The sequence below is a fragment of the Galeopterus variegatus genome, unplaced genomic scaffold (genome assembly GCF_000696425.1).
Source record: "Galeopterus variegatus unplaced genomic scaffold, G_variegatus-3.0.2 Scaffold254, whole genome shotgun sequence".
Classification (NCBI taxonomy): domain Eukaryota; kingdom Metazoa; phylum Chordata; class Mammalia; order Dermoptera; family Cynocephalidae; genus Galeopterus; species Galeopterus variegatus.
The window spans coordinates 138,684-152,843 of NW_007726365.1; the positions used below are offsets into that span (position 1 = coordinate 138,684).

The 14,160-nt window shown below is 39.2% G+C and overlaps 1 protein-coding gene across 1 annotated transcript; it reads right to left on the reverse strand.

The window, feature by feature from the left end:
• Positions 1–6: 6 nt before the first annotated feature.
• On the reverse strand, positions 7–8,649 carry ZCCHC9 (zinc finger, CCHC domain containing 9). Its single transcript, XM_008566607.1, has 6 exons — positions 8,443–8,649; positions 7,086–7,495; positions 4,227–4,377; positions 3,889–3,981; positions 1,903–1,971; positions 7–175 (listed from the first exon to the last, which is right to left on the reverse strand). Exons 2-6 carry the CDS (start codon positions 7,467–7,469, stop codon positions 57–59), a joined length of 816 nt encoding a protein of 271 aa, XP_008564829.1. The 5' UTR covers positions 7,470–7,495; positions 8,443–8,649; the 3' UTR covers positions 7–56.
• Between the last annotated feature and the right edge of the window lie 5,511 nt (positions 8,650–14,160).

Below are 14,160 nucleotides of genomic sequence, written 5' to 3' on the forward strand. Positions count from 1 at the left end.
TAGGCACAGTTTGGGAGTAACAATGAGGTGGTGACTAACCGAAGTACTAACTATTATCAGAAATTAACAACTTTAGGTATCTTTGTTTTGGGTTTCTGTGTTTTAGGTGCATCCAAAATTTCTTCATAGTCTGCACTCATTCCCTTTGCCCAGCGACCAACTGTGACCATTCGATCTGTAAAGGAACAGAAAAGTCAGAACATAAGAAAAACAGTAATCAAATGCACCCACTTAGATTGGTATTGGCTTAGCAAAGGAATTGGTTTTGACATGAATAATCACAAGGAGGGAAGACTCCATCACTATAGGAAAGTAAGCAGTTCTGTAATTGATTATAACCCTTGATTTCAGAGCACCACAGGCAATTTCTCATTCCAATTAGGAATATGCAGCAACTACTTTGCAATGCACAAATTGATGAGAAATCTCTTTCCTTCTTTCCCAGAGTTCATCATTATAGAGTCAATGAATTCCAAGTGTCTGTAAACAGCAAAACTTACGAAGCATCAGTCTTAAATGCACAAGATTCCACCTGTGAAATTATACAACATCTGCTTGTCAGTCTTGTCATTCTTCTTTCCCAGAGTTCATCATTATAGAGTCAATGAATTCCAAGTGTCTGTAAACAGCAAAAGTTACGAAGCATCAGTCTTAAATGCACAAGATTCCACCTGTGAAATTATACAACATCTGCTTGTCAGTCTTGTCATTTGGGAAGTGGCAATCCTCCCAGGAGGGAGAATTCAAATGCTACTTCATCTTTTCAATCTCACTGCCTACAATGTAGTAAGGACTATCTTCTTCTAGACAAGACTGTAAACAAGAACTCTCGGTTTTCAAATTTAAATGTTAGGGGTAGGAAGAATGGGCAGACTTATTTGTGTAGTAGTGTAACTATATGAAGTAAAAAGAAGTGTGCTGTTTCCCTAAGAAGCACTACTGTGCTATCCTACTGTCTTGCTTTCTTTCACAAAGAATTACCATCCTTCTAATCCAGGCAAACTCATGTAATAATGGTCTCCACTTCCTCAAAAGTCTGCCATAGGTATAGTAAACATTTATGAAGTTTTTGATGAAGAAGGAAGTATTTCCTTAAGAAGAAAATAACTAGCCAGATGCTGTGTGAATAATACACCTTAAATATTTTTGGCAGTTTTTGCAATCAACTTTGAATCCTTAAGGTACACACAAAGCAGAGAATAAGAATGGAGAGAGTTATTTTCATATTTTTTATTTTCTTTTAATGAATCAATATGTTAACTAACAGAATTGAGTCTATTATAATTAAATTCATTAGTTAGTAAATACAAATGCTTATATAAGATGCTTTAAAGGCTTATTGGTCATTTTTTCTTTTTCCCAACTGAGAACAGCAGCTAATGCACAGTTACTCAGTACTGTGTCTGTTGCTGACAGAGAAGTGATTAAGTCACCACAGCAGCACCACAGTACTTTAGATTGAATGTCCCCCCAAAACTGAATCCCCACCGTAACTGTTGAGGGCAGGAAATCCTACTATGGTAATTGAAAGGTGGGGCCTTGAAGATGTGATTAAGTTGATGGTTTAATGGTGGTCATGGGTGTGGTTCTGAGGGCTTTAAAAGGAGAACTCATGAGAAGCTCTATCTCTCTCTGCTCCACCATATTCACCATGTGATACTCTGAGCTGCTGTAGTCACGACCATGACAAGGCCTTCACCAGATGTGTCCCCTGGACTTTGGACTTCCCAGCCTCCAAAACTGTAAGCAATAAATTTCATTTTCTTTAAATTACCCAGTTCCAGGTATTTTGTTATAAGCAACAGAAACAGACTAATATCATGAGTTATCGATAACGAAATGCAGCAAAACACAGAAAAATACTAATCTCACCCCTCCTAAATGGAGACCCAGGGATCTCACCTGAATTCTGACTTTCAGGGCAATCTTTCTTAAAATGTTCCACAGAGCCACAAAGTTTGCAACCACCACCTATTGAAAGAACAAAGTTACTGAATATCATCTCATACTTACTTAGGGCTTTTAACATTTCAAAGCATTTCCATATTTTATTTGAGCCTCACATCCTTTCAGCTGTAAAAGTAGCTGGAGCTAGTAACATAGGTAGATGCCACCATTCCTATTAGTAATTCATTCTCTATTCCTCTTAACCTCCTGGAGCACTAAATTGTACCTATCCACTGCCTCTTGCAACTGGCCTTTGCGGGAGAAGCAGGAAAGAAAAGAGAGATATGATGCAAGGCACTTATCCAAGAAACATTGCACAGAATCTGGATCTTCACCATGGTTAGATTGTCAAGGGTCTGGGAACCCTTGGACCTGTAACAAAAAGTGTGTGTGGATGCATTTTTCTGAACAGGCTGTCCTTTGTTTTTATCAGATTCTCACATGGTCAATGACCCCAAAAAAGGTTAGGAACCACTGCTGTATTCTACCAGTCAGATGGCGGTAAGCATATGAAAGGAATGAAATTACCTTTGTTTCAGTACCTTACACCTGCCAGGCATGCTAACCCTAATAAAAATGCCTATTTGTCTACTTTAAACAACATTCCAGGATTGTAAATTATAACACATGTGGTTTCTAAAATGAGTCTTTCACTTACTGGTCAAACACTATTGCTTAATAGTTAAGCATTATCATGATCACGGTCACATGTTAAGTGACTTAGTCAGAAGCATGACCCTATGGGATACAAAGCTGGCTGAATTCTCACATTACATGATCTACTCCCCTTACAGCCTTTTTTTTTTTTTTTTTTTAAATATGTAGCCACTTCGATTGACCATTTAAAGCCATTTTTGCTCATTAGACATGCTATCTGGCTAGCTTTATAAGCTCAAACCTAAAATGCACCTATGAGCACTTTCCAGGCCCAGGTCTCTTTATTGTTTTAACTGCCATAGTGAAACAGAAGAGGCACTTGAATAACATATTTCAATCTTCATAATAACTCTTCCAGGTAAATACCATAATTCATCAAATCTAAGACACCACTGATTATAAGATATATCATTATCCCACATACCTCTCAGAAAGAAAAAAACTGTCAATTATGTGGGATCCACCAATGGTAAGATATACTATGATTTCAAAGATATTAAAATGTGGGGGGGAAAGGGTGCATCTTAGAACCAATGCAATATAGTTTTACCAGCTCCATTTTACAGGTGAGGAAACTGAGATGAGAAGAGTTGAGTAACCTGGCTGAAGTCCCGCAACTAGTGAGTGGTGGTGCTGGGGTTATAACCTGAGTCTGACCGACTCCAAAAGCTATGTTTTTTCACTGGACTTCTCCAGGGGGCACCCAGGACATGACACAGAGGAGTCCAGAACCCGACAGCACCACCATTGCATTAACAGATAACAACCTCCTCCTTAAAACTCTAGACATCACAAACTTTACTGTGAGGACTTTAAGACATGGGCTGAGCTGAAGAAAGTTACATGATCCCACAACAGACAATTAACTAAAGAAAAAATTCAGAAACAAAAATTACTACAATATTGAATAGTATGTACCAGCCCTTCTACCAAAATGGTATGCTGGGCTGAGATTAAACACATAACACTATTTTAAAAATCTTATATTAGTTTGAGATATAATCTCTCTGCTTCTGTTAAAAGTAGAAATGTATTACATACTCTCACAAATGATGCTGAAGCAAGCACAATTTGAAATACACACCAATTTTTTCTGATTTTATTTATTAATATATCAAGTAATATTGCTCAAAAAGCCCAGTACATAGAATAGCACTTGATAAATAAAATTCTCAAGGTTTTGCTACTTATTCAAGAATCTATTCAAGAACTATTAAGAGTGTAAGTTAAATCTCAACTCTGCATGTCTTATTATTTTTGACATTCAAGAATAACAGTACTCACCATCAGCATAGAGTCCTTTGGGATTATCTGGACAAGATCTGGACAAATGCCCCATTTCCCCACAAACAAAACATTTTGCAAAAGGAAATTCACCTGTAAAATCAATGATTCCTATTAAGTTTATTATGTATGTGACAAGACATATACTACACATTTTTTAAAAGAAATACTCTGAATAGAAAATATATATTTGATATAATTTAAAATTTAATCTCATATGATTTTGAAATATCAAGTGGCAAGCTCATAACAAATTCTGTCAACAAAACAATACCCAGTTGGCGATATATTGGCCACTTTCCACACACACCAAACAAAAAACTAAAAGAAAAACATACCAAGAGCTGGGTCTACTTTAGCCTTGCACTTAGTTATTTCGTGCTCTGTGGAGCCACACCGATAACATATTCCTGTGCCCATATCTTGATTTTCAAGGGCAGCCGGGCAATCTGCAATTCCATGGCCAGGTTTTCTACAATGGAAACATACCTGGGCAAACAAAATGTGAGTTTCCATGCTGCAAAACTACACTAGTGACTTTATCAATTCTTGTTAGCAAAAATACCTTTAAAACATTTCTCATTTTAAAGTTATTTAGCTCTTTTCTTGAAATTTCAGTATTTTATTAGTAGAAAAAAGTGTTTCACACATTTCTAAACACTAGGAGATATCATTTCCTTCAGAGGGTCTCAATGCTTTTGAAAACCCTCAATCCATAAATCCATCAGTCTCAGAAACAATGTTATATATGGCTGTGTAGAAGGCAATTGCTTAAATGAATTGAGCAAATAGACTATTAGGGATGTCTGCACTACAAAAATGGAGATTTCTGTAGAAGACAGACAATGGCTATAAAAATTTATCACTCAAAATTAGTGTATGCTCTTTTAAAGTTCACATAATTGAATGAATTTAGGTCAAATATTTCCATTTAAATTATTATTCAAATCATAAGATATATTTCATAGCAAAAGTATGTCCTTATGGTTTTTATACCATTAATACACATTCTTTAATATTTTGAAATAGAGGTTTCATTTTTAGAATATACACACAATACATTTTAAAGGGATAATTTATGCTAAGATAAATTTGGCTCCAGCATAAAACTGAACAATCTTTAGTTATTTACATACTACCTAGCAATTTGGAGGATATTTTTTGCTGCCATAAATGAGAACACCAACCATAATCAAAGATGATAGATATTTAAAGTATTTTATTTAAACTGGAAAGAGGTATATATATATTTCCTGGACAACAAATAATCACTTAATGATTTTTTCCAAAATAAGTACAGGATTTTTTTAAAAAGCAAATTCAACAGGCAAAATGAAACATATTTTACATATTTCTGTCATCACTTTCTTTTTTCCTGTTTAACATATTGGAAAAAGGATGAGTCCCTTTAAATTCTTCTGATAGCTTTTACATTTAGAATGAGCTGATCCAAACAAAGAAACTGCATTAATTCTACAGGTGCAGAAAAAGTTACTGCTAAAGACTAGATCACCACCAGAAGTAGTCTTGGCTTCTTGAGGTGAAATCAAAGTGGTTCACTGCCTTGACCTTTAAAACCTAATCATCAACAAATACAAATTTCTTGAATGGGCCTTTAATTTAATGTAGATGTGACTGTGGAGAGCTGACTGGTAAATTCCTATATCTTAGTCAACTTATTAGCATTTAAGAGTTGATGCCTATGGGCCGAGCCCGTGTCGCACTTTAAATTCCTATATCTTAGTCAACTTATTAGCATTTAAGAGTTGATGCCTATGGGCCGAGCCCATGTCGCACTTGGGAGAGTGTGGCGCTGGAAGCGCAGCAGCGCTCCTGCCGCGGGTTCGGATCCTACATAGGGATGACCGGTGCGCTCACAGCACTCACTGGCTGAGCGCGGTGCAGCCGGTCTCAAAAAGGACCAAAAAAAAAAAAAAAAAAAAAGAGTTGATGCCTACAATGAGGTATTAAAAAATAGCAAAATAAATTGACAGTAGGACACAACGGCTATATACTATTTATAAAGCATTCTTTTTTCTCGAAAAAAACAATTTCCCTCCCCCTTAATTATAAACAGAAGCTTGTCTTGAAAAGGCCTATAACAGTAAACCTTTTCAAGTGATTTGCAGTTCACGATACTACCTATGTCAATTAAATTATCTTCAAGTTAAATTAAATTATTTGACTTAAAAAATATTTTTAAATAACCAGTTTTATAATTTAAACAAAATTCTATCTTGATCCAAACAGAAATGATTATCATTTCTATCCAAATTCATCCATAAGAAATGTTTCATCAGTATTATCTCTAAATAATTATCTTTAAATATGACAATGCATAGAACTAATCCTGTAAATAGTCAGAAGCCACATTTATAGAAGCTATAACATTACAAGCCTGCACTGGTGCAAACACTGCTTTATGTTTAGTAATTCTAATAAAAAGTGAAAGTGTAATAACTAGCAACAAGTCCTGATTCTTATGTAGTATCCTGCTAGAAGACTTGGGAAATTCACTTAGAGAAAAGAAAAAACTATACTATGTATTTTCTTTCCTGTGTCTGACAGTTTGAAAAGTAGGGCTGGGCACTACAGAAATAAGCCCGAGGACCCCCGCATTCCTCTGAATGTAACATGGAAGAGGGAGGGAGCAGTGACAAGGGACAGTCTCAGAGTGTGAACGGTGCAATTACTCTGCTGTTACTAACTAGTGTGATTCGTGTTGGATCTCTTTCCTATGCCTCAAGTTTTCATTGATAAAAACAAAACATCATCCTTTCCAACCAATGGGAACCACACACATTTAACTTGTAACTGATCTTCATCACACTGACATTTTCTTACTGGCTATTTGAAAAAAGGCAATTGGAAGGCAGGAGTAAGAACATAGGTCTGAAGTCAGAAAGACTCTGGGTTGGAACTTCACCTCTACTACTCGCTAAGTGGCTTTCCACAAGTTTCTTAACATGTCTGCATTTCAGTGCTTTCCACCCATACCATGGGAATAATGCCATCATTTCTTAGTGTTGTTTTGATAATTAACCTGTACATCAAGTGCCTAGCATATACATCCCAAAAAAGTACTAGCCCTTAAAAAGATGCTTTATAAATCTAGGACATAACAACAATCAGACTCTAAGATATATACGTGTGAGTATATGAATAATACTTTCTAGCTATATAAGCGATGAACTCACCATTGCATTTTTCTTTGCTGCTTGTCGTTTTAATCGTCTTCCTTCCCGTCGACTGTCTTTCTTTAAGGCAACTACAATTTCGTCCCTTAGTTCCTGACTGTCTGTTGCTATCATCTCCCCATTGTGAACCACCTGTGAGTTCTGTCTTAGGTACTCCATGAATCCATTCACATCTTCATTTAAGTACTCTTTTTTCTTTTTGTTCTTTTTAAGTCTTGCTTGGGGTGCATCATTTTTAAGGGAAAGTCTATTGGCTTCAAGTTGTTTACGCTTTGGTAGGTTTTGGCTTGCTCCTTCAAAGGGTCCCTTCTTCATGTTCTCCCATGATGTTGCAGGCAAGGGTCTCTTGTTATGTGTGGTAGTAACTCGTGCCCACCTGGTCATGATTTCATCCAATGTACCTTATCACTCTTTAAGACAAGCACGGCTAGTTAGTCATCATTTAAAAAAAAAAAAAAAAAAAAAAAACTGATGATACGTGCTATATTGCTGTATCCCATATGCCCATGTGTTAAACTTTTACTTACTAAAACACTTTTTACTTCATTTAGATCTCTCTATATATTTAATCCTATAATATGCAGCAGAAATATGCCTCTAATATAAATCTAGCACTTTTCAGAGAAGATGCTGCACCAGTTTTAAAAAAAAGCATATAAAGCATATATAAATACTTGCTTAAAAGTGGAAAATGATTCGTTAAGAAACCTAAATTATTTCGCAAAATATAAATCACATTAATAATACAGTGAATGAAGTTACTCCTCCCAAATTCTGCAGTTCTCCTGGCCGTTTATTTTCCTATCTCTAAGTCCCAAGGCTACTTTCTCCCAATCTTCTTGCTTAGACTGCCATTTCAATGCAACAATTTGAACAGCAGATTATAAGTATAGAGAACACTTGTCCTTTAACGTGAAGTTTGTCATTATAACTCTTTCCGGCAGATTTATAAATAAAATGTGTTCACAGTCACGTGACGACACAGGGTCTTCCTCTCTTATTAATCAGTGTATATGCTACTTCCAGCCCAGTGGTTTCAAATTGTCTTAAATTATACCATTTAAATTATGATTTAAATCATAAGATATATTCCATACCAACAAGTATATCTTGTTTTTAATCATTAATACATATTCTATAATATTCAGAAACAGAGATTTCATTTTAGAGCATATACACATTTTAAAGTAATTATTCTAAGATGAATTACTTGGCTCCTACATAAAACTGAATAATGGTTTGGTTACTTTACATATTATCTAGCAATTAGGAGGATTTTTTTTTCTTTTTTCTTTTTGCTTCAATGAATGAGAACATCAGTCATAATCAAAGGTTAATTAAACTATTAAGCTGCCACCTTTTGGGGACAGCATCCCATGCGCCTATCAGCGTTAAAGCCTCAGCTCCCGCCGTCCAACACACGCTCAGGCTGGCCCAGTTAGCCGGTGTGAGAGGCGGCGCGCCACTTTACGCGCGCACACTCGTCGCCGAAGGTCCTGCGACTGTCCCAGTGGGGACCGGGGCTGTTCAAGACGAAGTGGATTATCCTTCCCCTGAGTATATGGGAAGGGGGAAGCTCTGAGTGTCAAGAGGTTGAAGGGGGAGAGCCCGGGTCGGCCGGGCCCACCGCACAGCGGGCTCCAGGGGGGCTGGGCGCGCCGTCCCCAGCGGGCAGCTCCCACCGGCTGAGGCCGATCCCCGCACCGGCGCCCTCGACAGGCCGCGTAGCCCGGCGCTCCAGCCACACAGGCGCTGGGGGCTCTCGGAGACCCAGCAGCCAGTTCCTCTGCCCTCCCGCGCCTCCCACACAAGTCCCGCCAGGCCAGAGGGCACCGTGGCATCCGGGGGTCTGCGGGACCCCGTCTTGCCGCGGCTTCTTACCGCGCATGAATCCTCCAGAGCAACAGAGTTAGCGAGCCAGAGAAGCCCGATCCCCCTCCAGCGACGGCACTCGGGACCGGAAGCACATAGTCCCTGAGAGAGCGTCACTTCCGGCGGGCACCGGGAGGGTCGGCTGACTGGCTTTGGGCTTTCCCGGGCGGGTACGCGTGGCTGAGTATACGAGCGTTTGTGGAGTTCCTGGCGTTGGAACGGCGCGGCGCTGCACGCCGAGGACACAAAGATGAAGAGTGCTTCTTCCGTGCTGTCCGTGAACTCACACTTCAGGGCGCGAAATAGACGAGAGGATCGGTGGGGTGGGAGATGCCGGAAGGGCTTCTTTGAGAAGGTGACCTTTGAACTGGACTTTGAAAAACAAAACAAATTGGCGACGGAAGAGAGTTAAGGGCATTCCAGGCAGAGGCAAGCGCAGTAGTAGTGGGTCATTGACAGAAGTCTGAAAAGGACGTTTGGGGGCTCTATGGGGGGGCAGTGCTTCATGGTTCCCCCGCCCAGTGCTAGATGGGCATTATTGAACTATCTATCACACGTTGTAGCCGAAGCAGTTGTCTTAAGAGGAAAACCCGAGTTTCCGAAACAACTCGGTTCCTCCCAGGTAACACCACCAGTTGTGCCTAGTGAAGAAGTGGCATCATTACATCCTCGGTTCACCAGCACCACTACTCTAATCCCCATCATCATGCTTGATCAATTTTACCTTTTCAATGTTTGTCCACGTCTCAACTCTGCCGCCACCTCCCTTGTCCCAGCTTTCATCATGTCCCACCTGTATTTTTGCAGCTTGTCTTGCCCAACTCCCTCAAATCCTGATTTTTCTTGCTTTAGCCAAGTGAACTTTTGAAAGTGTAAATCACATTGCCTAATCAGATTGTTGCTGTATTGCTTTAAACCCTTACATCGTCTCTCTCTCTCTCTCTCTCTCTCTCTCTTTTGGGGGGGAAGGGAGCAGCAGGCTGGTAGGGGGATGGAACCCTGGACCTTATTATCGGCACCGTGCTCTAACCAACTGAGCTAACTGGCCAACCCTAGTTTTTGTTTGCTTTGGCTGCTGGCAGAATGGGGATCTGAACCCTTGACCTTGGTGTTACCAACACCAAACTCTAATCAAGAGCAAACCAGCCAATCCCTCTCATTGTTCTTGGGATGAAGTTCAAACTACATAACATGTTATTAAGTGTCTGCCCATTTCTTTAGCCTCTAGTTGCACTAATTGCACAATCTCCTCTTTTTTCAGCTCCATGAACAGGGTCTTTCATTGGTTTCTCAAATGCCACCTGTACCTTGCTGTCTCCTGGCCTTCACTTACGCTGTTAAGTTTGTATGGTACTCCTTTTCTTTCCCCATTAATTTCTACTCATCCTTCAAGGCTTTTACTATTTTATTCTCATGTAAGCCTTCCAAAACCCGCCCCTCCCATACTAAGCCAATTCCCTATTTATACACTCATGGCAATCTGTTCTTCTTGATGATATTTTTCAAATTCGAAATTACATAAACTGTGTAATACGTTGTTTATTGTATCCCCATTGCCTGGTACATAGTTGGTGCTCAGTATGTATCTGTTAATTGGATGAAGAGTAAGCACTTTGCAATGTTTATTTAAAGCAAACTAGAAAGTGTCTCGGTTTTCTCCAAGAGGAAAGATTAAAGTTAGTGCTATAGGAATATTGAGACTTGGTATGATAAATATTACAAATATCCTAGGTCATACAGTGGAGAAGATTTTAAAAGACAAATCCTCCAGCTCTGGAAAATAAGACACTTCTTAAAAGATGTATGATAGTGCTTCTCATACCATAATGATCTCAACCAGCTGGCTTTAGGTTCTAAGCACCAGCCTAATGACATTTCATGGCAAGGTTTTTTATGTAGATGCTGGGTACGTGCACATAACATACACCACTAGAGGGCGCATTCAACTAAAACTTGTCTTAGTATATGCTGAAGTTTAGACTAGGCTGTTCGTTCATTCCTGGAAGTGAAGGAACATCTCAATTTGTTTTTGTGGAGATGCATCAAATAAAGATTAGTAGTTGGATAAATAGACCATAGGAGAAGTGGAATACAGAAGAAAATACTAGTTCTAATAGCTCATTTTTACTGAACATTTTATAGGTGTCTGGCATTATGCTTAACACTTTACATTCATTACCTAATTAATACACCCAGTATCCTCTGAGTTAGGCACTATTATTTTCTCCATTTTATAATGAGGAAACAAGCTCAGAGAGCTGATGTAACTTATCCAAGGTTACATAGCTAGTAAGAGGCAGACCCAGTACTTGAACCAATATTTTCAGTCCAAAGCCTGTGTGCTCTACTGTCCTGAAATACTGCAGAGGATTGTTTGTCCGTTTCAGTACACTTTAAAACATACTTTACTGAGTTATCCTTGCCCGTATGAGTTTTACTTTTTCTTTTTTTTTTTTTTAGAATGTATTTACTTTTACATTTTAAGGGATTATCTTTTTATTCAATTTTCCCACTTACTGAAGTACTGCAAATGTGTTAGTTTTCATAGCACTATTATCAACAAGATAAATGTTAACAAGTGAGGAGCCGTGGCTTTGATTATGAAGGGCTGGTACTTCATTTAAAATTGGGCCGGCCCGGTGGCGCACTGGATAGTGTGCCGCTTGGGAAGCGCGGCAGCGCTCCCGTCCGAGGGTTCGGATCCCACGTACAGACCGGCTCCCGCTCACTGGCTGAGCGAGGCGCGGGAGCAACGCCGAGGCTTGCGATCCCGTCGCCGGTCCCCGGTCCGGTACGGGGGCAACACTGAGGGTTGCGATCCGTTGCCGGACACGGAAAAAAAAAAAAAGACAAAAATAAAATAAAATAAAATAAAAATAAAAAATAAAATTAAGTGTATCGTGTTCACTAAAAAGGATATGAAGCATGTGAAGTAATTATAAAACACATATTCATGTAAACATTGCCTGATTTAAGAAACTGACCATTGCCAGATAGTCTTTTTAATTATATTAATGTAATTTTTTGCATGGGCAATACATTTTTATGTGTCAAACAAAAATATTTTGTATGATGTAAACTTTCTAAAAACAATATTTCATCCTGATGATAACTATAAATTCTGGACAAAATGTAAAAAACAGCTACCTGAGAATTCTGAAGAATAAATAAAAGCAGGCTATTGCGGAGGGGAGTCAGAATTTTAAGGAGCAGTCAGGACATGGGTGAATGTTCCTCTGTGTGTGTGTGTGGTGGAGGCTTTGCAATGAGGGTAGGTCACAGTCGTAAAGTGGTATAGCATGAATAGCTATAATAGTAATAGAAAACCCACCACCATCTTTCTGGCTGGAGGAACCAGGGAAGGGAGCATACAACAGCCATATCTGGAAAGAGGGGCAATTGTGGAGGAAAGAGAATTACAAAGAGGAATCCTCTACTTCTGTGTATTAATTCCACACAAGGCTCAAGCTGGCCCCTGAACCACACATGCACAAGACAAACTCAGAAGCTTAAAGCAGATTTGAATCACCATTCACAAAAAGTGAGATAAAGCCTAAACACACAGGTCTAAACAAGTTAATTGCCTGCTTAACATTTTTTTTCTTGAGGAATGAAACAGAACTCAGAGTATATAGAAAATAAAAGTCAGAATGTGCAGGATAAAATCCAAAATGACTTGACATACAAAGAGCTAGAAAAATGTGAAACAATCTCAAGGAAAAAAATAATCAACAGATAATATTGTGATAACCCAGATGTTGGAATTATCAGACAAAGTCTTTAAAGGACCTGACTATGCTCAAGGCAGTAAATGAAAACCTTAAATGAGTTAAAAAAATAGGAAAAATGCTATGAATGAATTAAGAGATAGGAAATCTCAGTAGAGGAAGGTTTATTTAAATGTATGTGCAGCATGCAGGGTCAATTCTATGCCTGCACAGCTCAGAGATGAGCCCAGGATTTCATAAACAATGTAATGAAACGTTATGAGTAACTTTCCTGAGCTCCTTCCTTTTCCTAATCTTGGTACTATTCGTTCCCTGAGCTCATTTTGGTCCTCTAGCCAGAAATCTGAGGCTTTAGTGACTCTGCTGTGCTGCCCACTTCCCATAACTCTGCCTGTGTCAAGGGCCAAGTGGTAGAAGGCAGTGAGAGAGAAAAAAATGTTAACGGATTTGCCCCACCCTCCTGGGGTCCACACATCCTCCAATCAGAAAAGAAGTTTTCCTTCCCTCAGAGTTCAGGCTTCTGTGAGCTGTTGCTGCTGCACCCACCCACACACCCCCTTACCCCCGCCCCGGGGACAGGGAATTGCTTGGGGAATGCAGCATTAGAGTATAGAGAAAAATAAAAGAAAGGAAGAAGGAGAAAGAAAGAGAAAGAAAAGTGGAGGATTTCTTCTACTCTGAGTGCTAGAAATTCACTTTTCCACTTTTCAAGTAAAAACAAGACTTCTGGAGTGCTGTCTGTGTCCACTTCCAGGTTTGGGCAATTGTTGAGTTCAGGCTGGAGAATACCAGAGGGAAAATTGTAAACTTTCCACTGGTTCAGTGATACTTGAATCCTGGTCTTCTTCCCCAGTTTTCCTGCTACTATTTATTCCTCAAATAACTATGTGTTATGTTTCATAGCTGCATTCAATGGGAGAGACAGGGTGGAGTGTACATATTCCATCTTACCTAGAATTGGAACCACTACCATTAGGATTTTAAATCTTCAATCTTGCCCAGATTCTCTCTGCATAAGAGGGATTTTTGCCAACCTGGCTGAAGTGACCAGGAGGTGCTGCAGAACTAGGAAGGTCCATCCCCCTAGCTGAGTCTCACATTAGGTGAGCAGCTTCAAGGTAGCGCGTTTAGCTATAGAGTAATTTGGAAAGGAGGACAGTAAATCTGGAAAAGAAGACAGGGACCAGATTCTGCCAAATTGAAGGGTTTTTTTTTGTTTGTTTGTTTTTAATGCCAAATTAGTGTTTGAACTTTATCCTTTACAGCTTAAGCAATGAAGAGCTATGTAGTTTTTTTTAGATCATACAATATATCCCATAAAATAGATCTAGAGAAGAGGGTTGTGCATGGAAAAGTCTACCTAATGCAGCGCTCAGCACTCTCTGGGCACGTCATTAGAATGTACAGAAAAATACAGGAGAGAGAGGAAAAGAAATAATGACCCTACTATTGGAAATAAAAATGAGACCCAGACC

Bases quoted from the DNA above. Each gene is read 5' to 3' on its own strand.
- ZCCHC9 (XM_008566607.1), bottom strand. From the start codon at position 7,469: ATGACCAGGTGGGCACGAGTTACTACCACACATAACAAGAGACCCTTG. The intron at 1,972-3,888 runs GTGAGTACTGTT...TTCTTTCAATAG, and splicing joins CAAAGGACTCTATGCTGATG to GTGGTGGTTGCAAACTTTGT. The intron at 176-1,902 runs GTGAGATCCCTG...GTTCCTTTACAG, and splicing joins CCCTGAAAGTCAGAATTCAG to ATCGAATGGTCACAGTTGGT.